General features: G+C 48.6%; 1 protein-coding gene across 2 annotated transcripts in view; it reads left to right on the top strand.

Annotated features, from left to right (window-relative positions):
• TBC1D22A (TBC1 domain family member 22A) overlaps window positions 1–27399 on the top strand; it is a 451059-nt gene that overhangs the window by 355051 nt on the left and 68609 nt on the right. Inside the window, exon 12 of one of the 2 annotated variants that reach the window (XM_049884682.1) lies at window positions 1153–26060. The exons of the other annotated variant lie outside the window; for it this stretch is intronic. Within the exon in view, the coding sequence (XP_049740639.1) occupies window positions 1153–1245 (93 nt within the window). The 3' untranslated portion in view covers window positions 1246–26060. Of the gene's footprint in view, window positions 1–1152; window positions 26061–27399 lie in introns of those variants that run through there. 2 annotated transcript variants of the gene reach the window in all.

The raw sequence follows: 27399 nt of genomic DNA on the forward strand, positions 1-27399 counted from the left end.
GCAGCAGGTTTTCTGACGTTCACACATTATAGCTATAATACATATATTGTTATTTTAAGTTGCTCACGAAGAGGACCACCTGTGACTCACAGGGTGCTGTTTCAACCTCGTGTGTCTCCTTCCTGTTCAGCTGCAGAGGGCTGTGTGCTCCTGGGCACGAGCTTCTGGAAGCACTGTGGGTCGGCTGACATCCAGGGAACCAACCGCATGTGCGAGGGCCATCTCGACTCTAACTGGGACCCTGGGGGCTCGGGGGCTCTGGAAAGGAGACTCATTTGGACAGGACTGCAGCTCTTGCGCCCTGGCCGTGGTACATGCTTTTGGCACTTGTCGGCTCAGCTTATCGTTAAAGCCCAGTCGCCGCAGCCAGTTCCCATGCGTTCCTAGCAAGTGGAATCGGGCGCCTTTAAGCCTTTGCCGGTATGGTTAAGGGTTTCTGTCTTTTTCAGGAAAGTAGCTGATGGTTGGGCAGGCCAGTAATTACCAGGTTTCAGAGCAGGGGGTTGCTGTTGGATAGTGTGGTGACAACTCAGCTTGGAGGCGAGGCTCCTGGGGAGCCCTCTTGCTCTTTGGGGTGTGGCTGGCTCTGGCCCCTCGCCAGCACAGGGCACCTCAGGGCCCCTCGTTGGGGCAGTCAGAAGAAGGTTGTCATTCAGATTGCACTCTCAAAGGCCCACTGAAGATGTGCTTCCCAGAACCCATTCCCATCGAGTTCGTTCCAACTCACAGCGACCCTGCGGGACAGAGTAGAACTGCCCCATAGGCGTCCCAAGGCTGTAATCTTCACGGGAGCAACCTGCCACATCTTTTTCCCGCCACCCTCGAAATGATGTTCACGGTTGTTGGAGAGCACCTTTGGAATCTTTCAACTGTGAACTCCTAAAGGGCGTGGGCCACATTCCTCCCCATCGCGGCATCTTTCCGGAAACATCGTCCTTTCTGAGAACCTCAGACACCGTCGTCGGACGATGAAGAAAGGCTCCACTGTGCTCCCTGAGACAGACAGCAGGCCCTCTTCCTTCTCCCCTCAGCTCGGCCCTCCACCTCCATGTGCCCCGCAACGTTGCTGTGCTCCTGGGCGTCCCTGAGGGCGGTATCCTGCCCTGCCATCCTCGTAACCTTAGTCCTTGACCGAGCTCCTTCTGCTTGTAGGTACCCGCCCGGAAGCTGAGCATGACACACAGGATGGCGACAGCCCTTTACAGCAGGCTTCACACAGACCAAAATCCACTCACAAGAATTTAGTTTTGTCTGTTCTAGAATTTTACCTAAGTGGAATAATATGGTATGTGCTCTTTTGTGTCTGGCTTCTTTTGCTGTTGTCATTTGAGATTCATCCGTGTTTTTGCGTTAACAGTAGTTTGTGCATTTTTATGGCTTATGGATTGAATTGTGTCCCCCAAAAATACATGTGTCAACTTGACCAGGTCATGATTCCTAGTATTGTGTGATTGTCCCCCATTTTCTCATCCGATGTGATTTTCCTGTGTGTTGTAAATCCTACCTTTATGATGTTAATGAGGAAGAATTAGAGGCAGTTATGTTAATGAGGCAGGATCCAGTGAGATTAGGTTGTATTTTGAGCCAATCTCTTTTGAGATATAAAAGGGAGAAGCAAGCGGAGAGACAGGGGGACCTCATGCCACCAAGAAAGCAGTGCCAGGAGCAGAGTATATCCTTTGGACCTGGGGTTGCTGTGCGGAGATGCTCCTAGACCAAGGGAAGATTGATGACAAGGACTTCCTCCAGAGCTGACAGGGAGAGAAAGCCTTCCCCTGGAGCTGATGCCCTGGATTTGGACTTCTAGCCTCCTAGACTGTGAGAGAATAAATTTATGTTTGTTAAAGTCATCCACTTGGGGTATTTCTGTTACAGCAGCACTAGATGACTAAACCAATGGCTGAGTAACATTTCATCATGCTCGGTTAAGTAGAGGGTCAGCAGAAAAGAGGAATGCCCTCAACGAGATGGATTGACACAGTGGCTGTAACAACGGGCTCAAACATAGCAACGATTCTGAGGACGGCGCAGGACCAGGCAGTGTTTTGTTCTGTTGTACATGGGGTCATTATGAGTCAGAGCAGACCCGATGGCACCTAACGACAACATTTCATTACATGGCTGTACCACATGACACCTGTTGAGGGATACTACAGTGTCTCCAGTTGTGCTTTATTGACACACAGAGCTGCTGTGAGCACTCGGTGCAGTCTGTGTGTGAACACAGGCTTTCGTCCCTCCAGGGTGAATACCTGGGAGTGGATGGCTGCATTGTGAGGTAGGCGCTGGCTGTAGGTTTAACTTTCTGGAACACTGCCAACACTTGTCCAAAGAGGCTGGGCCACCTTACGCTCATGCCGGCCATGGGTGTCCACTGGGTGTCCACCACATCCAGCCCTGAACTCTAACAGACGCACCAAGATGGCGCATGGAATTCAGACGTGCCTCTGGTGGTGACCAGAACACCTGGAGCTGTCAGACTTCTTCAGCAACAGGACAGAAGCAGCACTCTGTGGCCCGGCGTCTGCCTAAACCTTTAGCGTTTTGTGGTTTTGCATCAGGGAATCCTGAACCCAGGCCCCAGCTGCTTGGTAAGAAGGAGAGAGCGCTTTAGGAGTACCTCCCTCACATCATCAGGCTGCTTTCCTCCCTGTCTTGAAGTTAGAAAGGGTGACAAGGGAAGCCCCCGCTTTTTGCCATCAAGCAGAACCTGTGCTAATCTCTGGCTGTGGTTCTCAGACTGCGCCCCCGGCCTCCCCCAATCACAGACCTACTGGTCAGAGCCTCTGGGGGTGGGCCCAGCCACCTGTGCTTTAACAGACCCCCGGTTCCAGGTGATTCTGATGCAGCTAGGTTGGAGGCTGGTACTCTGTGCGATGGCGGAGAGGACAAGAGGGGTTTCTCCGCGCCAGCGCCCCTCTTTCCAGGAGGCCACAGAAACGGCCCCTAGTCGGGTATGTTTGGCCAGTGCAGGGTCAAGCTGAGCGCTTCCTGCAGGGTTTCCCAGGCCTTGAACGTGCTCAGACTCACTGGACTGCCCAGGGTGGGAAAGGGTAGGGCACCCCTCACACTTAGTGACAGTGATGCTCCCAGGCCTTGAACGTGCTCAGACTCACTGGACTGCCCAGGGTGGGAAAGGGTAGGGCACCCCTCCCACTTAGTGACGGTGATGCTCCCAGGCCTTGAACGTGCTCAGACTCACTGGACTGCCCAGGGTGGGAAAAGGCAGGGCACCCCTCCCACTTAGTGACCGTGGCACTCTCAGGCCAGCAGTCAGTGCTGCCCTCTGCGATGTGTGAAGCAGCTGGGCTGTGACCCTCTAAGTGAATGCTCTATTGCCCCTCATCCCGACTCCAGGAGACTTCCTTCCTGCCACCGTTGCTGTCATTATGCTGGCACAGCTGGCCTGTGTCCAGGAGCCCGCGCACTCTCCACCGAGCTGGCGTTCCCTGGGCCTTGTGTCCATGCGCCTGACCCGAGGGGCGTCTACTGACAGTATTGAAGTTTGAGATGATAAGGAAAAGGGTTTTTCTCAGAGTGAATGTTCGGTTGAATCAGCAGTGGGAGATAAAGCAGAGTTGATTTTCATCATTTCCATTGATGGGCTTGCCTGCACGCATGTTTGATGTGGTCCCTGCCCTGGGCCTTTGCTTAGTCTCCCATTGCCAAGCGTAGCAGCCATGGGACCGCCAAGCAAGCAGGGCTCTGTCCTGCCCTCTCCACATGGAGCCCTGGGCCCTGGCCCAGCTCCCTTCCACCTGGGGAGGCCCTGGCCCAGCTCCCTTCTACCTGGGGAGGCCCTGGCCCAGCTCCCCTCCACCTGGGGAGGCCTTGGCCCCTTGCCTCCTCCAGGGGTCTTCCAAGTGAGCAACCCCTTTTCCCAGGGGCTTTCTGCTCCCTGTCACCTCACAAAGCAAGTGGGTCTCACACAAAGAAATATCTAAATATGAATTAAGGCTAAATTACTAAGGAAGTATTGCAAGTCTTCATTTCTTGAATATTAAAAATGGGAATACATATGCAAATGAATTTTAATCAGCCCCATTCTCACCTTCCAGCATTCAGCTGATCCTTGCTTTGTGAGGCTGCTTCCTGGGGGAGGAGGGGCGCCAAGGGCCATGTCCTCCCACCCAACTCGGCCAGGCTTTTTCACTTTGTGGAAAATGACTCCAAAGTTCCTAATTGTTCCACTCTTCCTAGGTTTCAGGCCACTTTACAACTTATTATTATGTTCCTCCTTTGCTGGAGCCAGCATGGTAGCAGCAGAAATGGTAGCCGGCGTGCCCACAGGGCCTAGGGCTTAGGTTCACACTGCTGCTTCCCAGCTGTGGTAGAATGGCCTGGAGGGTCCTCAGCCCAGCCTGAGCCTCCTGGTCCTCAGTGTGACAGGATGGGTGTCCCCCACTGGGCTGTGGGGAGCTCAGGGCACAGCATCTGGTGTGCAAGCTCCCTTTGCATCCTGTGGAAGGCAGTGAAGCCAGGCGAGGGGCAGGCTCGTGCCGCCTATGTCAGCTCTGCCCAGTGCTAGGTTTGTGGCCATGGTTGACAGTGAGGCTCCTGGCCCCCTCTCCCCTAACTCTAGGATAGCAGTCATTGCTGCGTCCACCTCACAGGGCTGGGCAGAGTGTCCACCAGGCCTTCTCACACTGGGCAGCACCCTCCCCCCTCGAACCCTCTGGAATCCTGCCACCCAGGTGTGAGAACCTCTCACATGCGGAGTCACCTCTGAGCTCCAGAATGGGAGGCAGCCCTTGGGAATGATCGGGACACCTGGTCTCACAGCCCTGGAGGGCCAGCCTACATGCAGGCTGGGGTGCTCATGCAGGGGTGGCCCCCTGCTCGAGGAGGAACAACCTTGCCCCTGTGCTTAGCCCGCACGGCAGCCCCTTGGGGTACCTGGACACATTCGGGGAGAGCAGGGGCACCTCCGGGCAGGCCTGGTGTCCTTCCCATGTGTGTTCCTGGCCAAGAAGCTGCTGTCCCCTGGGGGCTGGGCCCTCTCCACCATCACGCAGAGCCCGCTGGCTGCCCTGGGCAGGGCTGTCCATGGGAAGCCACTCTGCTTTGTAAAGGCAGGGTTAGGGACATTGAAGCCCCTGTTGAGTGTCTCTGCAGACTGGCTCTTGTGCTCAACCTGGTTAATGTCAGGAGGGATTAAATGCTTCGCGCTGATCCGTTTCCTGATGGCGTTTTATCCTGCGTAAAGAGATGTGGTGCGTTCTCAGAAAACAGCATTCCTTTTCTCACTGATGGGAAGGCACTGTCATCAGTGAACTACCAAGACTGGGCCTGCCTCGCCCAGCAGTGGACACAGCCTGGGCTGCCCCTGGGTACCCCGGGTCCTGCCATCCTGGCCACCACCTCGAGTCCCAGGAACACCTGGGTCTTCCTGAACTCGGAGAGTCTCTGCTGCCAGCTCCTTTTGTCTCCTTTGTGCTCAGAACCTCAGCTCATTAAGGTGTCAGGAATGTGCGTCTTTTAATTAAATTTCACAAAGAATAAACGTTAACTCTAGCGGTGTCTTTAATTTCCTCCTTGCCGTTGACAGAGTCTTTTGAAAAATGTACTGTATACTTTAATCACCGTCATTACAGAGAGAGTAACGTACCCATGCATTCTTCAACGAGAGGAATCAGTTATCAATCGTGGTTTTGTGAGTCTCTTTCTGGTTCCTGACCAACATTGGTGAAGGGTTAAGAAGTCCCAACTCCAGCTTCAGAGCAGTGGTGGCAGAGCCGACTCTGCACAGGTGTTAACTTTCTGAGCGGAAGCAGAAAGCGGGGACCCTCTCAGGATGCCCCTGCCTCCAGCTGGGCCCCTCCTGGACCTGCTTCTGTGGGGGCCTTGTTTTCTCCCCATCCTCCTGCCCTGTCCCTTGGGGGCAGGCGTGTCAAGAAGTAAACATTTTTAAAGATTTTATTTTATTGTGGTTGTTTCTCCGTGAAGACTTTGTTGTTGTTGTTGTAGGTGCCGTGGACTCGATTCTGACTCACAGCGACCCTATAGGACAGAGTAGAACTGCCGGACAGGGTTTCCAAGGAGCAGCTGGTGTGGATTTCAACTGCTGACCATTTGGTTAGCAGCCAAAACCACTGCTGCTAACCACTGTGCCTCCATTAAAACAAAAACCCAAACCCATTGCCCAGTCGATTCCGACTCAGGACGACTGCATGTGTTACAGAGTAGAATTGCTCCGTTGGGTTCTCGTGACTCTAATCTTACAGAAAGGAGCCTTGATGGTGCAATGGTTAAGTGCTAGGCTGCTGACCACAAAGTTGGTATTTTGTACCGACCTAGCGGCTCTGCAGGAGAAAAGACTTGGGAGTCTGCTCCTTTACAGATTACGTCCGAGAAAACCCCATAGGGCGGTTCTGCTCTGACACAGGGAGTTGCTATGAGTGGAAATTGACCTGATGGCACACAGCAACAACAGTCTTTATGGAAGTGGATCATCAGGGCCTTTCTTTCGCAGTGCCGCTGGGTGGGCTTGAACCTTCAACCTTTCAGTTAGCAGCTGCGTGCAAACTGTTTGCACCACCCAGGGACCTTCACCGGATTGATTGACTCTCTGGTGGAGACCTAAGGGGTCATATCCTCAGATTTTCCGTTTTATTTTAGGAGGCCAACAGGTTAAAGGCCATTTAGTCTCTGCCCTTCACCTGCATCTAATTCCAAAGGTGCAAAGGGAAGGACCTGCCCCAGGCTGCTGTGCCTGGAGCCTGACCCCTGGGCGAAGCCAGCCCTCCTCATTCCCTTCCTGCTGCTGGGAAATGGGCGCTCTCTTTTTTTTTATTATTACTTTAAAAAAATTTTTTTTTTTTTTGTGCTTTAAGTGAAAGTTCACAAATCAAGTCAGTCTCTCGTACAAAAACTTAAACACACCTTGCTACATACTCCTAGCTGCTCTCCCCCTAATGAGACAGCACATTCCTCCACTCCACCCTGTTATTATTTTTCTAAGCAACCGTGTTCAGGTAAGTCCTCAGGCAGGAACTCCTAGGCTCCTACACCACTTTCTGAATTGTGCCCCGAGCCCCTTGGCCAACCCACATGTCAGGTGTGGTGAGCAGGTGAGCAGGAGAAACGCTGAGGCCACTGTGGGTACGCTGAGTGAGAGGGCCTTGGAGACCTCTGGGGCAAAGGGCCCAGTAGGCAGCTGGATGCGTGGACCCAGGAATGTGGCACCTCGCTGCGAGTCTGTGTGTCACCGGAGACTCAGAGCGCTTTCAGTAAACAGGGAAAAACAAGCGTATCCAGGGTAATAGGGAATGGGATTGACTTCATGAAAAATCCGCCATTGTGGCTTTCCAACAACATTTTGGGAATTAAGCCCCTGGCCATTAAATAAACCAAGGTATACGTGTTGGAAGGAGGCCTGGTTAAGTGCTTGACTACTAACCGAAAAGTCAGTGGCTTGAACCCACCCAGCAGCTCCATCAGGGAAAGACCTGGTGGCGTGGTCAGGTAGAGATTACAGCCTAGGAACCCCGTGGGGCCGTTCTGCTCTGTCACATGGAGTCCACATGAGCCAGAGTCAGCTCAGCGGCACCCAGCAACAGCACACATACATGTAAAAAGGGTCCCTGCACGGCACAGTTAACACACTTGGCTGCTAACTGAAAGATTGGAGGGTTCGTGTCCACCCAGAGGCACCTCCAAAGAAAGGCCCAGCGACCTTCTTCTGAAAAGTCGGCCCTTGAAAACCCCGTGGAGCACAGTTCTACCCTGACACATGGGTGGGGTCGCCATGAGCTGGAGCCGACTCAGTGGCAGCTGGTTAGACACGTAAAGCATGTGGTGGTTTTGTTGAAGAGAAGCACCCCAAAGTGCATAAGAACAGTCACAAAGCAGCCACACGTGCGTGCGAGGACATGTGGCTAGAACCCTCCCGCGGCCCCAGGCTGTGTTCTCAGAGCGTCCGCACACTGGGACGTGTGGGGCGCGCAGTAGGAGAGCAGGCAGGCAGAGCTGAGGCTGGGAGGTTGCGGAGGGCTCCACTGCCACTTCTCCAACACCCCAGGTGTGCAGAGGCTCAGACCCAGCAGAAGGACAGCTCACCCAGCAGCGTGTCACCGTCTGTCCACTCTGGGTAGGTGACATACCTGAGTGTGAAGGGGCCGAGGTGCACTCCAGCCCACCTGGTTGCAGGTGGTTGCCCCGGCAGGGAATAGGGACCTTGGTGGGACGATAGTCTCCATCGTGGGGTTGGCTGCTTGCCTGGGGCAGCTGGCTTCTCAGCAGTGTGTTGACCCTGTGACTCTCATATGGAGCAGGCGTCCCTCTTGGGTGGCCAGGAGACCCTAGGCCATGCTCTCAGTGCGCCTCAACTGGCTGTTCCAGTCTTGGCCTGCAGCCTGTCGGCCCAGTTCTTTGCCTGCCTTTAAAAAAATCCAGTACTCCTTTAATGCTTCTCTCTGGATGGGCAACTGTGAATCTTCATTTTGAGGGGGTGGGCACTGTTAGTAAAAGCTGGGATTTCTGCAGGTCCCCTGCTTCATACAGGTCCCTGATATGCCTGGCCTGATCCAAACCAAAAACCACCCACTGCTGTTGCGTTGATTCTGACTCACAGCGACCCTGGAGGACAGAGTAGAACTGCCCCGTAGGGTTTCCAAGGCTGTGGTGCAGTGGTTAAGGTTCAGGCCGCTAACCAAAAGGTCGGCGGCTTGAATCAGCCAGCTGCTCCTTGGAAACCTATGGGGCAGCTCTACCCTGTCCTGTAGGGTTGCTATGAGTTGGAATCGACTTGATGGCAATGGGTTTCTTTTAACCTTTATGGAAGCCAACAGTCACATTTTTCTCCCATGCAGCAGCTGGTGGGTTCAGACCATCGACCTTTCTGTTAGCAGCCAAGCACTTTAAGCTAAGTTTTGGGTAAGAGATCAGGCTGCTAACCAAAAGGTCAGCAGTTCAAATCCACAAGCTGTTCCTTGGAAACCCTATGGGGTGATTCCACTCTGTCCTCTAGGGTCTCTCTGAGTCTGAATGAACTTGACAGCAATGGGTTATACCCTATTGGATTGAGTAGAACTGCCATATGGTTCCTAAGGCTGTAATCTTTACAGAAGCAGACTGCCACATTGTTCTTTCAAGGAGTGGCTGGTGGGTTTGAACCACTGACCTTTCAGTTGGCGGCCGAGCACTTAACCACTGTGCCACCAGGCTGTCTTCCAGGGACTTTAGAGGCAGAAGACCATTGTCAGCTCAGGTATTGTTTTAGATTAATAAGGCCTCCCTCCTCCTTTATTCGTCTGGTCCTGAAGAGGTGACTCCACAGGGAACCCAGGGGAACAAAGCAGTGGCAGTAACACGCCAGAGGATTGATGGGGTCTTTGTACCTTTCTGCACAGTTTCTCTTTGTGTCTGCCTCCAGGAGTCCTCGTACCGTCAGTCCCTGAGTGCTGGAGCCAGGGACAGAAACGCTCCCGCATTAGGGCTGCTGAAGGGCCGCAGACTGGTACAGCACGTGCTTGTCTGCCCTGTTAGGGCTCAGGACAGTGGAGGGACACCATCAGGGACGGGCTGGGACAGGCAGAGGTGCTTGGGGTGCCTGAGCCTCTGATAGGCTGTTGTTTGAAAGAAACAAACTAAGAACAGAAATGCATGCCTTGCTTTGCTTGTCCTTTGGCCAGCCGAGCTGCCCGGGGACGTGGACAGACACTGCCAGGCTTGCCGTCTTGTCCGCCTGTCCATCTTTTCATGAGTGATGGACCAGTCCCAGCACTGTGTGCTGAAGTGAAAGATGAGAGTCACCACCTACCTAGGAGGTCTGCAGTTCACCTGGGCCACGGGCAGTGATGAGTACAGAATAGCACACCGTGCCAGGTGGATACGTGGACCACGAGCAGTACCAAGTGCTGGGGGGACACCTGGCCACAGGCAGGCTCTGGTCTCCTGGCCCGTGCCCTTCCTTGGTAAGCTGGTGGGCAGGAGTCCAGCATGGGGAGCCAGACTGCCCTTCTCCACAAGAACCCTCTACCAGGGTAAGCACCCGCTGTGGGCCCCACTGGCCGCCAGCCTGGTGGCCCCTCCGCATGGCCCACCATCTGGAGAGGACAGCCTCTGTATGGCCCTTCTCCCCTCCCCTCCCTTACGGGGACCAAGCCAACACCCATCAGCTACTGGTCCTCAGGGAGCCAGCCCTGCCCAGGGGCAGCGTGTCCTTCTTTGATGTCTCTGCAGCAGAGATGATGGTGCCCCTTCCAGGGTGGACTTCCCTGTGGGTCATTGTTTCAGGGGCGGGCGTCTGCCTCTCACACAGGGTTTCTCCATTGCTGAAATTGTCCCAGATCACCTCATCAAGCCGAGGCGCAGGGTCACATTGAAATACCTGTGACATCCGTAGACCTGGGCAGAAGCTGTTGTGGCGCTCTGTTCACGGACTTGTGTTGCAGTGAAATGTGATAATTGATGAATATCTGTGGAAATGGATATGATTGTGTCCTTTTTAACGAGCTAACAATTTCATGCTGAAATCTCAGCAGTGCCGTTGTTTAGAATAAAAGGAGACATGCAGATGAGGCCAGGGCTGCGATTGTGAGGGAAACAATGCCCGCAGCCTCCTTATTGTGCCCATTAATTAATTCCCAGCTGCCAGATTCCCTGGGAATGAACTGGAAAAATCATTAAAATGATACACGAGGTAAGGAGTCTCGAAATTCAAAAGGTGAAGGCGAGAATTGGTTTAATACGTAATTAGACATGTTATTTGTGACTGCACATTTTTTTACATGTGGCTCACTGAGGCAAGAGGGCCCTATTTTCAGTCCAGGATAGTTAATAAACCCCGTTTGGGGCTGTTTTTCAACTCATGAAGGCTCTTCAGTTTTCTTGATAGCATTAAGCGGCTAATTATAGTGCACATTGTTAGAATAACTCCTGCTGCAAAACCTAGTAACCCAACAAAGGTTGCAAAAGCAAGTTTTTAAAGGAGTTAATTCCACTAAATTACTAGCTGAAATTTTTGGCGTTGAGACCAAACTGGAAGAGTTTCAGCAAAGAACCTCCAGGTTTCCGTGTGTTTTTGTTGCAAATTGGATCCAGAACACAAGCCTTGGAAACGGGTCTGCTCTGGGTCTGAGTGGTGAGAATGGGACGTCTCCCGACCCGGCCCGAGCCCTGCTGTGGACGAGCTTGCGTGGGTGCTTCTGTCCTGCAGAAGCATTTCTTTCTTCCGTCACGGCCTCTCTGAGCAGCCCCAGGCCTGCGCTCGGTGTGGCGCGTGTCAGACCGATACGTAGCTGTTGGACCAGCCTCTGTGCGTGGAAGTACATTTGGATCCCTCCGAGCCTAAGCTCCTCAACACCACTGTCCTCGCCGGCGTCCTGCCCGTTTCTCGGACGGGCCAGGGTCAGTCTTCCCACTGCAGTGCTGTTGACTTCCGGTGTGGCCTGCCATTCCCTGTTGTTTTGGATTATATACTTAAGATGACCCAGTGATTCCATTTCTGGGAATCTAAGGGCATAAATGTTTTGTAAGGTTGCTGATACTGAAGTGACAAGCTTCTGTGTAAATACTTGAACCCCATACTTAGGCGCTTTTTTTTTTTTTTAATGAGGGACCATTTTAGTAGCTGATACCCCAGACTATTGGAGAAAAATAAACACGTGGTCATCGTTATTAGTTGCCTTCGATTTGGCTCCAACTCATGGCGACCTCGTGTATAATAGAAGGAAATGTCGCCTGTGTCATCTCCATGATCACTGGTGTGTTTGAGTCCATTGGCTATTGTGTCAATCCATCTCATGGAAAGTTTTCCTCATCTTCACTGGCCCTCTACTTAACCAACCACGATAATGTCACGGATCGAATTATGTCCCCCCAAAAATGTGTCTGTCAACTTGGTTAGGCCATGTGTGGTTGTCCTCCATTTTGCGATTGTAATATTATGTTAAAAGGATTAGAGTGGGATTGTGACACCCTTACTCAGGTTACCTCCCTGATCCAAGGTAAAGGGAGTTTCCCTGGGGTGGGGCTTGCACCACCTTTTATCTTTCAAGAGATAAAAGGAAAGGGAAACAAGCAGAGAGCTGGGGACTTCATACCACCAAGAAAGGAGCACCAGGAGCAGAGCATGTCCTTTGGGCCCGGGGTCCCTGCTCCTGAGAAGCTCCTTGATCATGGGAAGATTGAGAACAAGGACCTTCTTCCAGAGCTGACAGAGAGAGAAAGTCTTCCCATGGTGCTGACGCTGTGAATTTGGACTTTTAACCTACTTTACTGTGAGAGAATAAATTTCTCTTTGTTAAAGCCATCTACTTGTGGCATTTCTGTTATGGCAGCACTAGATGACCAAGACAATGTCTTTCTAGTGATTGGTCTTTCCTGATGACGTGTCCAAAGTAAGGGAGCCGAAGTCTCGCCTTCCCCACTTCTAAGGAGCGTTCTGGTTGTATTTCTTGTAAGACAGATTTGTTCATTCTTCTGGTAGTCTATGGTATATTCAGTATTCTTCGCCAACACCATAATTCAAATGCATCAATCCTTCATGAGTCTTCCTTATTCGTTGTCCAGCTCTTGCACGCCTGTGAGGCGATTGAAACACCATGGCTTGGGTCAGAGGTCTTTTGCAGCAACCAGTGACCACTTATTCAGGGCACACCATGGACCAGTCACTACGTAAACCTTGCACATATCAGCCTGTGTAATCCTCCCGCAACCTCGCAGGGTGCACGGTGTCACCTAGCACATTACAGCTGAAGCAGCTGAAGCTTAAACCAAACCAAACCTGTTGCTTTTGAGTCGATTCTGACTCATAGCGACCCTATAGGACAGGGTAGAACTGCCTTAGAGGGTTTCCAAGGAGTGCCTGGTGGGGACAGAGTAGAACTGCCCCATAGAGTTTACAAAGAGCACCTGGCGGATTCCAGCTGCTGACCCTTTGGTTAGCAGCGGTAGCACTTAACCGCTACTACGTCACCAGTGTTTCCAGCTGAAGCTTAGAGAGAGGAATTAATCCATCTAAAGTCACGGCCAGGAAGTCGTGGAGACGGGTGAGCGTTTGAGACTGTGCTCTTCCCGACAGATCCTTCTAGATCCTACCACACTGTACGCAGCCCGCTTAGCCCTTGTTGGTTTTCCCAGGTCTGCTGGCTCACCTGGAGTAGGCTGCACAGTCCGCGCTAGGCGCTCTTTTTGCACAATCAGAATTAAACCAGGAAACCCTTAGGGAAGAGGGAAAGGAGTCAGCCTTGTGTTTCCATCTTCTCCTTTCAAATGGAACGCCATCTGTTAATCTCCCTGCGATTCAACCTGTCAGTCCAGAAGCACTTACCACTGCTTTACGACTGTGGTCTGTGCCGGTTCTGGGAAAGAGGAACACAAACAAGTAAGTCCCAATAAATAAAAGTGATTTTGGCATTTGCATTTCTCAGTCGGGGAGTCAGTGTGAAGCAGACATCAATCTTTTCCTTCCTGAAGGGGAGGCACCATTTCTCACTGCCCGTCACTGGCTTTGATGATAAAGCGGGCTACGCATCTGGCTGGGCTCAGCGCTGACCTCCTGAGACCCGCCGCCCTCTGGTCCTGCAAGGTCCACACTTGCTGTGATGCTAGGAGCAGGCCTGCTGGACATGGTGTGTTACTGTATAAGATCTCACGTGTTAAAGTGGTGAAGCACCCCGTGTGTATATCTGGGAGTCCATTTTTCTCTGTCAGCCCTGAGCGTGCTCAGAAAGGGGTGTGCCTGGAGGGACCACCCAGGCAGGGGTGCAGCGGGGTAGCTGCCGAGCTTCTCTGGGAATTTAGGGTGAAGGGGCACCAGCAGAGCCGGGGCGGCCAGCTCTCACAGGGCAAGGAGTGAGGCTGCCCCACTGCCCAACCAGGGGCGGCAGGAAGGGGTAAAACGGGGCTCCCTGCAGTGGGCCAGCTTCCACTTCGTGGCCACCCCACCCTGCAGTCTCGCCAGCACGAGGTAGGTGGCTGATTCTTGAAATAGCCTGTTGTAATTTCCATCCCGAAGTTCTTGGCTTTCATCAGTGTGGTTCCTGGTCACACGCTTGGCCGAAAGTAGGGTACCAAGTCACATGAGTGGCACCCCTTTTCTTGGGGAGCCTGCATGCCACGCTCAGATATAGGGCCTCTTTCTCTGCGCCCTCAGCCATTTGTTGGGCCCATTTAATGCTGCCACCTTTCCACTGTATGCAGTGTTCACACCTATCGCCACCTTTCGGGGGGGGACTGTGGTGCCTGACTCGGTTCTGTGTTCCAACTCCCAGCACAGGGCATTCTGCTCACAGCTGGACAGATAGACAAGGGGGTGCCTGGCCCAAGTGATCCGCCTCATCTGGTGTCCTTTAGGGCCCACATCTGTGTTCAGGTAAAGGATGAATGAGGCCCTGTCACCAGCCTCCTCTGGCTGTGCCTCTTGGCTTTGCCTTGGTCAGTTCAACAGACCAAAGCCCGCCCTCCAGCTGGGAGGATGGAGCAGAGCCGTCTGCCTGTTCACAACCAAGAGCGGGTGATGGCCCCCCACTCCTGTATAAAGGACAGACCGACGGCTCCAGGTAGGGTTTTGGTGCTGGGGTTACATTTGAATGTAAAACTTAAAAAGTTCTAAATTTATTAAAGGCTTTTTTGGGGGGTTGGAATATGCAATAGATTTTCTATTCTTCTCAATTCTCTCTTAAAATTTAATGCTGCCATAAAAATGATGGATAACAAATTATTCCAGGAAAAATGATATTGAAAGACTCTTCTAACTGCTGAAGCAGAAGCAGAGACCAGGTGAAGAAATAGATGTGACCCAGAGAGCCCACGAGGACAGAGGGAATCGTGTGCCCAGTGGGAACCAGAGAGCTCACAAGGACAGAGGGAATCATGTGCCCAGTGGGAACCAGGTGAAGAAATAGATGTGACCCAGAGAGCTCACGGGGACAGAGGGAATCGTGTGCCCAGTGGGAACCAGGTGAAGAAATAGATGTGACCCAGAGAGCCCACGGGGACAGAGGGAATCGTGTGCCTGGTGGGAACGATGCACAGAATGTTTCAGGCTTTAGAGGGGAACAAGTTTTTATTCATGACATTGCAGTAGCAGATCTATTCTGTAGTGTTGATATCTTCCGTAACTTAGTAACACCATACCTCTCTGGGTGCGTCACGCAGCCTACCATGTCCGAAACACAGCAGAGGCCCAGCAAAGAGGCAAAAAAGACCCAGCCCCAAAACTGATGTCAAAAAGGCGCTGTGCGGGAGGCCTCAGCCTACTCAGCTTACCTTTCCACAGAGTCCTACCAAGCACAGTTTGGGCAGCCGAAGGCCGTGGGTTACAGCTGCAAGCTGTGGGATGGTGGAGGCTAGGGCGGCCCCACACAGGTTCAGCGATCGCAGCGGGAACGAGCCTAGCAACCAGACCCCAGGGCAGGCAGGATGAGGAAAAATATTTCAAAACAGACACAGGCACTCAAATCCCACAGCAGTCAGGGGCCTTTTGGTACGCCTTGAAGACGTCATTCCACGGTTTAAAAAAAAAAAGTTGCCATTGCATCAATTCCCACTCATGGTGACCCCATGCCTGTCAGAGTCGAATTGTGCTCCATAGGGTTTGCAGTCACTGATTTTTCGGAAGTAGACCACCAAACCTTTTCCAAGGCCCCTCTGGATGGACTTGAACCTCCAACCTTTCAGTCAGCAGCTGAGCATGTTCACCGTTTGTACCATCAGGGACTCCTCAGTCCATGTAGGTTTTTAAAAAAAACATAGTGTTAAAAAAATGTGATCAGGTCGACAGCCTGGTTATTGTTTTCACTGTAAAGCAGAAGACGTGTTGTTGATCCAAGCTGCTGATAGCCCGAGCTCCAGCTGAAGGCTGTTTTAGCTTCTTGGTGAAATGGCCCCCATTGGCTCCTGTAGACTCACTTGTTTTTCCCGTAACATGTGTTGCTGTATGTGAGGTGCTCTCTAACCGCTCTGGTTTTCCATCCCCCCGCTTTTATTTATTTATTTATTTATTTAGGCTTCTGATGACTGTTCTGAGGAGCCCTGGTGGTACAGCAGTTAAAGCACTCAGCTGTTAACCAAAACGTTGGCGATTTGAAGCCACCAGCAGCTCCGTGGGAGAGAAGACCTGAAGATCTGCTTCTGTAAAGAGCATAGCCTCGGAATCCCTGTGGGGCAGTTCTGCTTTCTTCTGTAGAGTCACTGAGTCGGAATCGACTCAGTGGCAGTGGGCACGGTGACTGTTGTACTTCTTGCAGTCTCTCATGCATTTAAAGTCTGTTTTGATAGTCCACCCAACTTGGGTGAGAGGACTGGCTGGTAGCAATGATTTCTGGTGGAAGTGTCACCATGACAACTCAGGAGATGCTGGAAGCGGGCACTGTGTTAATTCCGAGTCTTAACCCTTGCAGGCAACTCTGAAATCTTTTCTTCAGAGGGAAATGTGTCTCTCATTGTTCCTCAGCTACATCCACTCAGGTGAATAATTTCCTTCTCTGCAGGTTTAGAAAAATAGATTCGACAATTAATCTGAACTCTTTGTTTACACATTTTAATGTTTGCTCCTTCAGAGTGCTCTTTGACAGCCGGCAGTATTCCCAGCTTCTCAGGGAAGCAGCAGGACCCTGGAAGTGGTGCTGTCCCAGTTCCATTGTTTAGCGGGCCTCCCAGGAGCAGAAGCGCCACGCTATCCAGGCAGTTGTCATGCCCTCTTCCTGCCCAGCAGCCTTCAGTCACACCCCCAATTGCCTGTCAGATGAAGTCCATATCCTCAGTCTGCCCCGTGGGGATCATTACCCTCCAGCCACATCCTACATTTCCAGCCCCACTAACTTCTTTACACAGGACTGGGAGGTGAGGAAAGCACAGTTGTTGCTCATCTTCCTGGGGAAATCAAATTGAACAGACAGGGCGCTATCAAGAGCTAACGTGCCAACCCAGGAGTGTGGGGCACCGATCCTGATGTTGCTTCCCGCTTGGGTCGGGGAGGCTTCGTAGCCTGTGATTGAATGTGGCGGATCAGGCAGCCCTCACAACGCCCTGAAATGCTGGGTGGATATCAAAATAGACTTTTAAATGCATGAGAGCTTACGAGAAGTAGAATAGTCACCAGAGGCTAAAATAAAAAGGGGTAGGAATCCAGACTAGTTAGAGGGTAGGTGTGCTACAGCTGCCCCAGGATGGGGTGAGAGGGTGCTGCCAGTCTCTGGGCTTGTTTTTGGACACCCACATAGGACAGAACATAAGACCTTATGCCTATCACAAGTAGGGAGTATGGAATGAAGACACTTAAATAAAGCCAGAGTTCTGAAAGTGCTGTATTCTCAAACTTGAGAAGAAAAAATCCTGCTCACAGCCCAGGAAACAACCAGATACACCTCTTTCAAAGTCGGGGTTCTCCGGTGGGGGTGGAGGATTTCTGCCTACTAACTTTTTACCCAGAGACATTTCGCATTTGGATTTTCAAGAACTATATCTTCTGGGAACCCAGAAACTGGGAAATTAATGTAGAAGAATGTCAAAGGCTATTATTAATTACCATTAGGTCAAAAAGGTCAAAGGGAAATCAGAAAATACTTAGAGCTGAATGGATAATAAAACACAACTTATCTAAATTTGTGGGAAAATGCTAAAGCAGTGCTTAGAGAGCTAGCATACCTTTAAATGCACATACTAGAAAAGAATAAAGATTTTAAATTAATAATTTCCACTTTCAGAAGCTAGAAAAAGATCAAACTAAACCCAAAGTAAGTAGAAGGAAGGAAATAAAAATGAAAAGAAGTCAATGAAACAGAAAATGGACACATAATAGAGGAAACAAACGTGGGTTTTTAAAAGATCAATACCACTGGTAAATCTCCAGCTAGGCTAATCAAGAGAGGGCAGATGGAGAGAGAGAGAAATTACCAGTTCCATTAACAAACGAGAGGACATCACTCGAGGTCCTTTTGTTGTTAGGTGCTGTTGAGTACATTTTAAACTCATAGCGACCTCGTATGACAGAGTAGAGCTGCCCCGTAGGGTTTCCTAGGGTGTAATTTTTACAAAATCGGATCACCAGGTCTTTTTCCCGTGGAGCCACTGGGTAGGTTTGAACTGCCAACTTTTGGGTAGCAGCCGAGCACTTAACTGTTGCACCACCAGAGCTTCTTTCTACAGATACTACAGACACTAAAATGACAATAAAGGAATATTAACAGCTTTATAATAATAAACAGCCTGGATGAAGTGGACCAGTTCCTCGAAGGATGCAGATTACCAACCATTACACAAGAAGAAATAGAAAACCTTTAAAGTCCTGTATCTGTTAAGGAAATTGCGTTAGTAATTTAGAACTTTCCTGCAAAAACTACTACAGGCCCAGATGACTTCATGGGTGAATTCTATCAAACATTTACATAAGAAGTAATACCAGTCTAACACTAACTCTTTCAGGAAGTAGAAGAGGAAGGGACACTTCCCAGCTCTTTTATGGGGCCAGCATAACTCAGATACAAAACCAGGCAAGGACATTATGAGAAAAGAAAATTACAAACTAATATCCCTCATTACCCCGACACATCAGTTTGTCATGCTGTGGGGGCTTGCCTGTTGCTGTGATACTGGAAGCTCTGCCACCTATATTCCAATATCAGCAGATCATCCATGACAGACAGTTTTCAGCTGAGTTTCCAGACTAAGACAGACTAGGATGAAGGACCTGGCAGTCTACTTCTGAAAGGAATTAGTCAGTGAAAACCTTATGAATAGCAGCGAAACATGGTCTGATATAATGCCAGAAGATAAGCTCCTCAGGTTGGAAGACACTCAAAAGATGACTGGGGAAGAGCTGCCTTCTCAAAATAGAGCTGACTTTAATGACATGGCTGGAGTCAAGATTTTGGGACCTTCATTTGCTGATGTGACATGACTCAAAACAAGAAGAAGCAGCTGCAAAAAACATCCATTAATCGGAACATTAAATGTACAAAGTAGGACTCTAAGAAAATTGACAACTGTCAAAAATGAAATGGAACACATAAACATTGATATCCTAGGCATTAGTGAGCTGAAATGGACTGATATTGGCCATTCTGAATCAAACAATCATATGGTCTACTATATCCAAAATGACAACTTGAAGAGGAATGCCAATGCATTCATCGTCAAAAAGAACAAATCAAGACCTATCCTGAAGTACAATGCTGTCTGTGATAGGATAATATCCATATGCCTACAAGGAAGAACAGTTAATAAGACTGTAATTCAAATGTACACACTAACCTCTAAAGCCAAAGATGAAGAATTGAAGATTTTCACCAACTTCAGTCTGAGATTGATCAAACATGCAGTCAGGATGTGTTGATAATTACTGGTGATTGGAACGTGTAAGTTGGAAGCAAAGAATAAGGATCGGTAGTTGGAAAATATGGCCTTGGTGATAGAAATGATGCCAGAGATCACGTGATAGAATTTTGCAAGACCAACAAATTCTTCATTGCAAATACCTTTTTTCACCAACATAAACAGTGACTCTACACGTGGACCTCACCAGATGGAATACACAGGAATCAAATCGACTACATCTGTGGAAAGAAACAATGGAAAAGCTCAATATCATCAGTCAGAACAAGGCCAGAGACCGACTGCGGAACAGACCATCAATTGCTCATATGCAAGTTCAAGTTGGAAATGAATTAGAACAAGTCCACAAGAGTCAAACTATGACCTTGAGTATATCCCACCTGAATTTAGAGACTATCTCAGGAATAGATTTGATACATTGAACACTAATGACCAAAGACTGGATGAGTTGTGAAATGATATCAAGGACATCATACATGAAGAAAGCAAGAGGTCATTTAAAAGATAAGGAGGAAAAAAAAGACCAAAATGAATGTCAGAAAGGATTCTGAAACTTACTCTTGAACATTGAATAGCTAAATCGAAAGGAAGAAATGATGAAGTAAAACAGCTAAACAGAAGATTTCAGAGGGCCGCTTGAGAAGACAAATTAAAGTATTATAATGATATGTGCAAAGACCTGGAGATAGAAAACCAGAAGGGAGGAACACATTCAGCATTTCTCAAACTAAAAGAACCGAAGAAAAAATTCAAGCCTTGAGTTGTTAAACAACACAGGAAGCATCAAAAGCAGATGGAAGGAATATACAGAGTCACTATACCAGAAAGAATTGCTTGTTGTTCAGCGATTTCAGGAGGTAGCATATGATCAGGAAACCATGGTACTGAAGATAGAAGTCCAAGCTGCACTGAAGGCATTGGCGAAAAACAAGGGTCCAGGAATTGACGGAATATCTGTTGAGATGTTTCGACAAACTGGTGCAGCGCTGGAGGTGGTCACCCAACTATGCCAATAAATTTGAAAGACAGCTGCCTGGCCAACCCACTGGAAGAGATCCATATTTATGCCTGTTCTCAAGAAGGGTGGTCCAACTAAATGCGGAAATTATTGAACAATATCATTAATATCACAAGCAATTAAAAGTTTGCTGAAGATCATTCAGAAGTGACTGTAGCAGTACATTGATAGGGAACTGCCAGAAATTCAAGCTGGATTCAGAAGAGGATGTGCAACCAGGGATATCATTGCTGATATCAGATGGATCCTGGCTGAAAGCCGAGAATACCAGAAGGATGTTTACGTGTGTTTTATCAACTATGCAAAGGCATTCAGGTGTGTGGATCATAACGAATTATGGATAACATTGTGAAGAATGGGAATTCCAGAACAATTAATTGTGCTTATGAGGGACCTGTACATGGATCAAGAGGCAGTCGTTTGAACAGAACAAGGGGATACTGCATGGTTTAAAGTCAGAAAAGGTGTGCATCAGGGTTATGTCCTTTCACCATACTTATTCAGTCCATATGCTGAGCAAATAATCCGAGAAACTGGACTATATGAAGAAGAACGCAGCATCAGGATTGGAGGAAGACTCTAACAACCTTTGATATGCAGATGGCACAGCCTTGCTTGCTGAAAGTGAAGAGGACTTGAATATATACTGATGAAAATCAAAGACCAGAGCCTACACCTCAACATAAAGAAAACAAAAATCTCACAAGTGGATCAATAAGCTACATCATGATAAACGGTGAAAAGATTGAAGTTGTCAAGGATTTCATTATACTTGGATCCACAATCAACACCCACGGAAGCAACAGCGAAGGAATCAAAAGATGCATCGCATTGGTCAAATCTTCTGTAAAAAAAAAAAAACCTCTTTAAAGTGCTGAGAAGCAAAGATGTCACCTTGAAGACTGAGGTCCGCCTGACTGAAGCCAGGATGTTTTCAGTCACCTCATGTGCATGTGAAAGCTGGACAATGAATAAGGTAGACTGAAGAAGAATTGATGCCTTTGAATTGTAGTGTTGGTGAAGAATATCGAATATACCACAGACTGTGAAAAGAACAGACAAACCGGTCTTGGAAGAAGTGTGAACCGAATGCGCCTTAGAAGCAAGGATGGCGAGACTACATCTCCTGTACTTTGGACACATCATCAGGAGGGATCAGTCACTGGAGAAGGACATCATGCTTGGTAAAGTAGAGGGTCAGCGAAAAAGAGGAAGGCCCTCAACAAGATGGATCGACACAGTGGAAGTAACAATGGGCTCAAGCATAACAATGATTGTGACAGTGGCGCAGGACCGGGCGGTGCTTTGTTCTGTTGTACGTGGGGTCGTTATGAGTCGGAACCAGCTCCATTGCACATAGAAACAAGAGACAGTCGTTCAAACAGAGCAAGGGGATACTGCATGGTTTAAAGTCAGGAAAGGTGTGCGTCAGGGTTGTATCCTTTCACCATGCCTATTCAATCTGTATGCTGAGCAAATGATCCAAGAAATTTGACTATATGAAGAAGAATGGGGCATTAGGATTGGAGGAAGACACATTAACAGCCTGTAATATGCAGATGAAAAACCTTGCTTGCTGAAAGTGAAGAGGACTTGCAGCACTTACTGATCAAGGCCAAAGACTGCAGCCTTTAGTATGGATTACACCTCAATGTAAAGGAAACAGAAATTCTCACAACTGCACCAATAAGCAACATCATGATAAACAGAGAAAAGATTGAAGTCATCAAGGATGTTATGTTACTTGGATCCACAATCAACACCTATGGAAGCAGCAGTCAAGAAGTCAAATGAAGCATTGCCTTACAAATCTGCTGCAAAAGACCTCTTTCAAGTGTTAAAAAGTGAAGATGTCAATTTGAGGACTAAGGTGTGCCTGACCCAAGCCATGGTGTTTTCAGTCGCCTCAGATGCACCTTTTAATTATGGTTTCGGTGAAGAATATTGAGTATACCATGGACTGCCAGAAGAACAAACAAATCTGTCTTGGAAGGAGTATAGCCAGAGTGTTGCTTAGAATCGAGGATGGTGAGACTTCATCTTTGTATGTGTTTTCAGGAGGGACCAGTTCCTGGAGAAGGACATCATGCTTGGTAAAGCAGAGGGTCAGTGAAAAAGAGAAAGATCCTCAACAAGATTGACACAGTAGCTGCAACAATGGGCTGTAACAATGGGCTGTAACGTAGCGATAATTGTGAGGGTGGTGCAGGACTGGGCAGTGTTTAGTTCTATTGCGTGTAGGGTCTCTGTGAGTTGTAACTGACTCCACGGCACCTTACAACACCATGTTTTATATATAAGCAACGAACCATTGAGAGATGAAATTTGGAAGCTAATACCATTTATAACATCATAAATTATAAAATACTTAGGGATAAATTTAACTAAAGGTATTTGAGATTTTTTCACCAAAACTACAAAACATTATTGAGAGAAATTTTAAAGGCCTAAATATATGGCAAGATATACCATGTCTATGAAATGAAAGACTCAGTGTTGTTAACGTATCAGTTCTCCCCAAATTATTCTTCCGAATTCATTGCACTCGCAATAAAATGTACCACGCCTTTTTAATAGAAATTGCCAAGCTGATTGTAAAATTTTAGTGAAAAGGCAAAAGAGCTAAGATAACAAAATTCAAAAAATTTTGTAAAAGAAGAACTAAGTTGTAGAGCTTAATGTCCAGATTCCAAGGCTTACTATCAAGCCACAGTAGTCAAAACAGTGTGGTATTGGCATAAAGATGGTTAATAAAATAATGGAACCGAGCAGAGTCCAGAGTGGGCAGGCAACAGACTAGGTGAACATATTCATAACATGTCTGTCTGATAAAGGACTCCTAAAAAATTAAAATCTCCTATCGCTCAGTAATAAAAGACTGTCTAATCAAACAGTGGACAAAAAACTCAGACACTTCACAACAGAGATAGATGAATGGCCAATAGACATCTGAGAAAGTGTTCAGCATTGTTAGTCATCAGGGAAATGCAAATTAACCCATAGGGGATACAACCACAAACCCACTACAAAAACAAACAAAAAAACCGAACCCGATGCTGTCAAGTCAATTCCAACTCATAGACCCCCTATAAGACAGAGTAGAACTGCCCCATAGGGTTTCTAAGGAGCACATGGTGTATATGAACTTTCAACCTTTTGGTTAGCAGCTGTAGCTCTTAACCACTGCACCACCAGGGTTTCCCCCGAACCCGGTAGGATGGCTAAAATTGAAAGGATTGGCAGCTCGGAGCCTTGGCGATGGTATGGAGCAAGCAGAACTCTCATGCACTGCTGGTGGGAATGTTGGATGGAACCGCCACTTTGGGAGACTGGCAGTTTCTTAATAGAAGTAAATATACAGCCACCTTCAAAACAAAACCTGTTGCTATCGAGTCAATTCCGACTCACAGTGACCGTATAGGACAGAGGAGAACCGCTCCCTAGGTCTTCCAAGGAGCACCTAGTGAATTTGAGCTGCCAACCTTTTGGTTATGACCCTGCACCTCCCCTTCTAGGTATTTAGACTAAAAAAATGAGCATCTGTGTCCACAAAAAATACTTATACAAGGTTAGTCATAACAGCTTTATCATATTAGCCCAGAACTGGAAACAACTCAAAAGCCCGTCACCAGAAGAACAATGAATTCATAGAGTGGAGAGCTGTTCAGCAGCAATGTGGCTGCGTCTCAGAAATACCACGTCAGCCAAAAATGGCAAAACACCGTCGATTTCACTGAGCTGGAGTTACAGAACTGGCAGACTAATCAGCAGTTACAGACATCGAAACAGTGGTTTTCTCTGGTTAGCTGTGGGCGGTGCAGGAGTTTCCGGAGTGGAAGAAATGTTCTGGGTCTTGATGTCGTTGTTGGGCTGTGAAGTCGATTCCCGGTCGTGGCCACCCCATGTGACAGGCTAGAGCTGCCTCATAGGCTTTTCTTGGCTGTAATCCTTATAGAAGCGGATTGCCAGATCTTTTCTTCCATGGAGCAGCTGCAGGGTTTGAACTGCCAACCTTTGAGTTAGCAGCCGACCACTTAGCTGTTGGGCCGTTGGTCTTGATAGGGATGTGGATTACACGGGTGTATTTAGTTGTCAAAACTCATCAAACAGTATCCTTAGATTCTGGATTTCACTGTATGTAAATTATACGTGGAAAAAAAAGTTAATAAAATTCTGATAAAATGCTGGCTAGAAATACTCAGAAGCCCCAAAATGGAGTCAAACACAAACCCGGAGTAAGTGGAACCCGAAGCCATATTTTTCAGTGAGCACATTTGCCAAATTTGATGAACTTGAGCTTCTGTTTTCAAGGCCTTACCAAGTACTGGGGACAGAAGAAAAAGGTCACGGTTCACCCCAGATGGCAGGTCTAAGGTGGGGAGCCCTCCTAATAAAGGAGTCCCAGCGGACTCTGTCCTCCGGTAAGGCTGTGTCAGGACAGCTCCCTGCCCGGGTCACAGGGAATGCTGCCTTTGTGCTGAGCTGTGCGTGTGTGCACATGTGTGTTTACAAGTGGGGCCTTGGGGGACCTTCTGCCTAAATGCGAAAGGTAAAGCAGCACTTTGTAGGGGTGATGTAGAGCAGTTTGAAGCCCTGGTGGTGCAGTGGTTAAGGGCTTGGCTGCTAACCAAAAGGTCAGCAGTTCAAATCCACCAGCCGCTCCTTGGAAATTCTGTGAGGCAGTTCTACTCTGTCCTGTAGGTTCGCTTTGAGTCGGAATCGACTCGACGGCAATGGGTTTGGTTTTTTTAGTAGAGTAATTAAAATAGTCATATATACTAGGGGGAGGAAAAACTAGTGAAAACCACTTTAGCAAATAATTAGGCATTACCTGGGAACGTGGAGGTGATACGTTCTCCATGACTCACCTATTTCACTCCTATTGCTGTGTGCCGGCGAGACGAGTGCGACTCAGTGACCCCGTGTGACGGAGTACAATTGCCCCATAGGGTTTCCTAGGCTGTGATCCCCACAGGAGTAGATGGCCAGCTCTCTCCTCCCACGGAGGTGCCACTGGGTTTGAACTGCCACCTTTCAGTTAGCAGCTGAGCGCTTAACAACGGCACCACCAGAGCTGCTTATTCCACTCCTAGGTGGCTATTTAAATTGGTACCGACTGGAATTTAGTAAGTTAAAAAGTGCTGTTGCTCACAGCGCAGACATCAGACGTTCCTGTATCTGCAGAGCTTGACTGGGCAGTACCGGTGCTGCTCTGGACCAGGGCCTCTCGCAGTGCCGTCCCCGTCCCCGGGCCAGCGGCTTCAGCCTCACCCGGTGACTCCTTAGGAAAGCAAATTCTTGGGCCTTTTCCAGGTCTGCTCAATGAACACCTCCACCTCCGGAGGGGCGCCTGGCAATCCGTGTTCAGCAGGTCCTGCAGGGAACTCTGAGCTCAGCACAGTTTGGGGCCCACTGCCTAGAGACACTCCTGAACATGTGCACAAGGGCTATAGCAGCACTGATTTCTCATGGAAAACACGGAGAAAAACCCCAAATATCCATCCACAGTAGAATGGCTAAATAAACTGGCGTTTTCTTCAAGCAATGAAAACAGTGACCCGCAGCTACATAAAATAACGTGAATATATATTTCAGAATATAATGTTGACTGGGGGAAAAAAAAAAAAGGTCCATGCTTCCCTTTATCTAGAACTGAAAACCAGAGGAAAGCAACTGGGGTACGTGATAGCCAAAGCCCAGGAGAGGGTAAGCACACGGCTTAGAGAGTTTACGTCAGAGGCCTGGGGCTGCGTAGCGGGAGAGTTCCCAGCCACAGTGTTTGCTTTTCATAAACAACAGGGTGGGAGTGGGGGGGGGGTGCTTAGGGGGTGTTCTATTGCTCTGCTCTTGCTTTCGTAAATTTAAGAAGATGTCTTTGTTTTTAACTCAATATTTGATTAGATAATTTAAAAATAACTGGCCTATCAGACTGTTTGGTCATGAATGAAGTTTTTCCAAAAAGTAAAGTACAGCACAAAAGAGATCATTTTAATTACCCACAGATTAGATGGGCATTTCATGGGTGTCACCTTAAAGCGTAGCTGCTGGTTTCTGCCTGAGGTTTCCATCTTGGCATTTCTCTTCCTTTTGGGGAGTAGCAGGATTAGAAAGAAAAGTCTGGGCAAAGCTCTCCCAATCAAACTTGAGCAGAAGCAAAGCAGAAGTGATAATATCCAGATTTAAAAAATGAGTTTTCAAGGAAAAGAGTACTAAGTTAATTAAAGAGAGCCGCTTTATCAAAGCAACACCATATTAACTATGTATGTTCTAAGCTGTGGCGATAAGAAAACACAAAGCTAAAATCTGATGGATTGCATTTGCAATGAGAACTTTAATTCTTTCTTGTCATTAAGTGAGTTATCAGAAACATAATGCCTGAGGATCTGAACGATGTAATTTATACTATCAAATTAATATTGATGTATAAGAAATCTAGTGATAGAAGTCACACCCACACCCATGCCCACGGGTACACATGGATTCCGTGTGTGTGTGTGTGTGTGTGTATGATGAACACACAGCACAAACCACATGGAATTACATTTAAACAGTGAAGTTAGGATCGTGTGCTCAGATCACAAACTTCAAGCTCACAGGTGACACATCATTGCAGGGAAAAAAGCAAGGTGCAGAGCGGGGCGTGATAGTCCGTCTTTCCTCTCAGACTTGGCTGGAGGAGTGTGAGTACACACACACACACACACACACAGAGGCATGTGCGTGTTTGCTAATATTGCAGTCAGAACGATAAAACAATAAACCAGAAACCAGTGAAAAAGTCTGCAGTGCCTGTGAGGGGAAGGGACCATGGTGGGGGCGGGCGGGATGCACCCTGACTTCTCCAAATGCGCTTTGTTTCATCAGTTTTGGCTTTGGAACCATGTGTTGCTTTATGTGGACCCTGGTGGCCCAGCGGCTGAGAACTCAGGCTGCTGACCAACAGATAGGCAGTTCATACGGACCCTGGTGGCCCAGCGGCTGAGAGCTCAGGCTGCTGACCAACAGATAGGCAGTTCATACGGACTCTGGTGGCCCAGCGGCTGAGAGCTCAGGCTGCTGACCAACAACAGATAGGCAGTTCACGTCCCCCAGCCGCTCCTTGG

The sequence above is a fragment of the Elephas maximus genome, chromosome 4 (assembly GCF_024166365.1).
Source record: "Elephas maximus indicus isolate mEleMax1 chromosome 4, mEleMax1 primary haplotype, whole genome shotgun sequence".
In the NCBI taxonomy this organism is placed as follows: Eukaryota; Metazoa; Chordata; class Mammalia; order Proboscidea; family Elephantidae; genus Elephas; species Elephas maximus.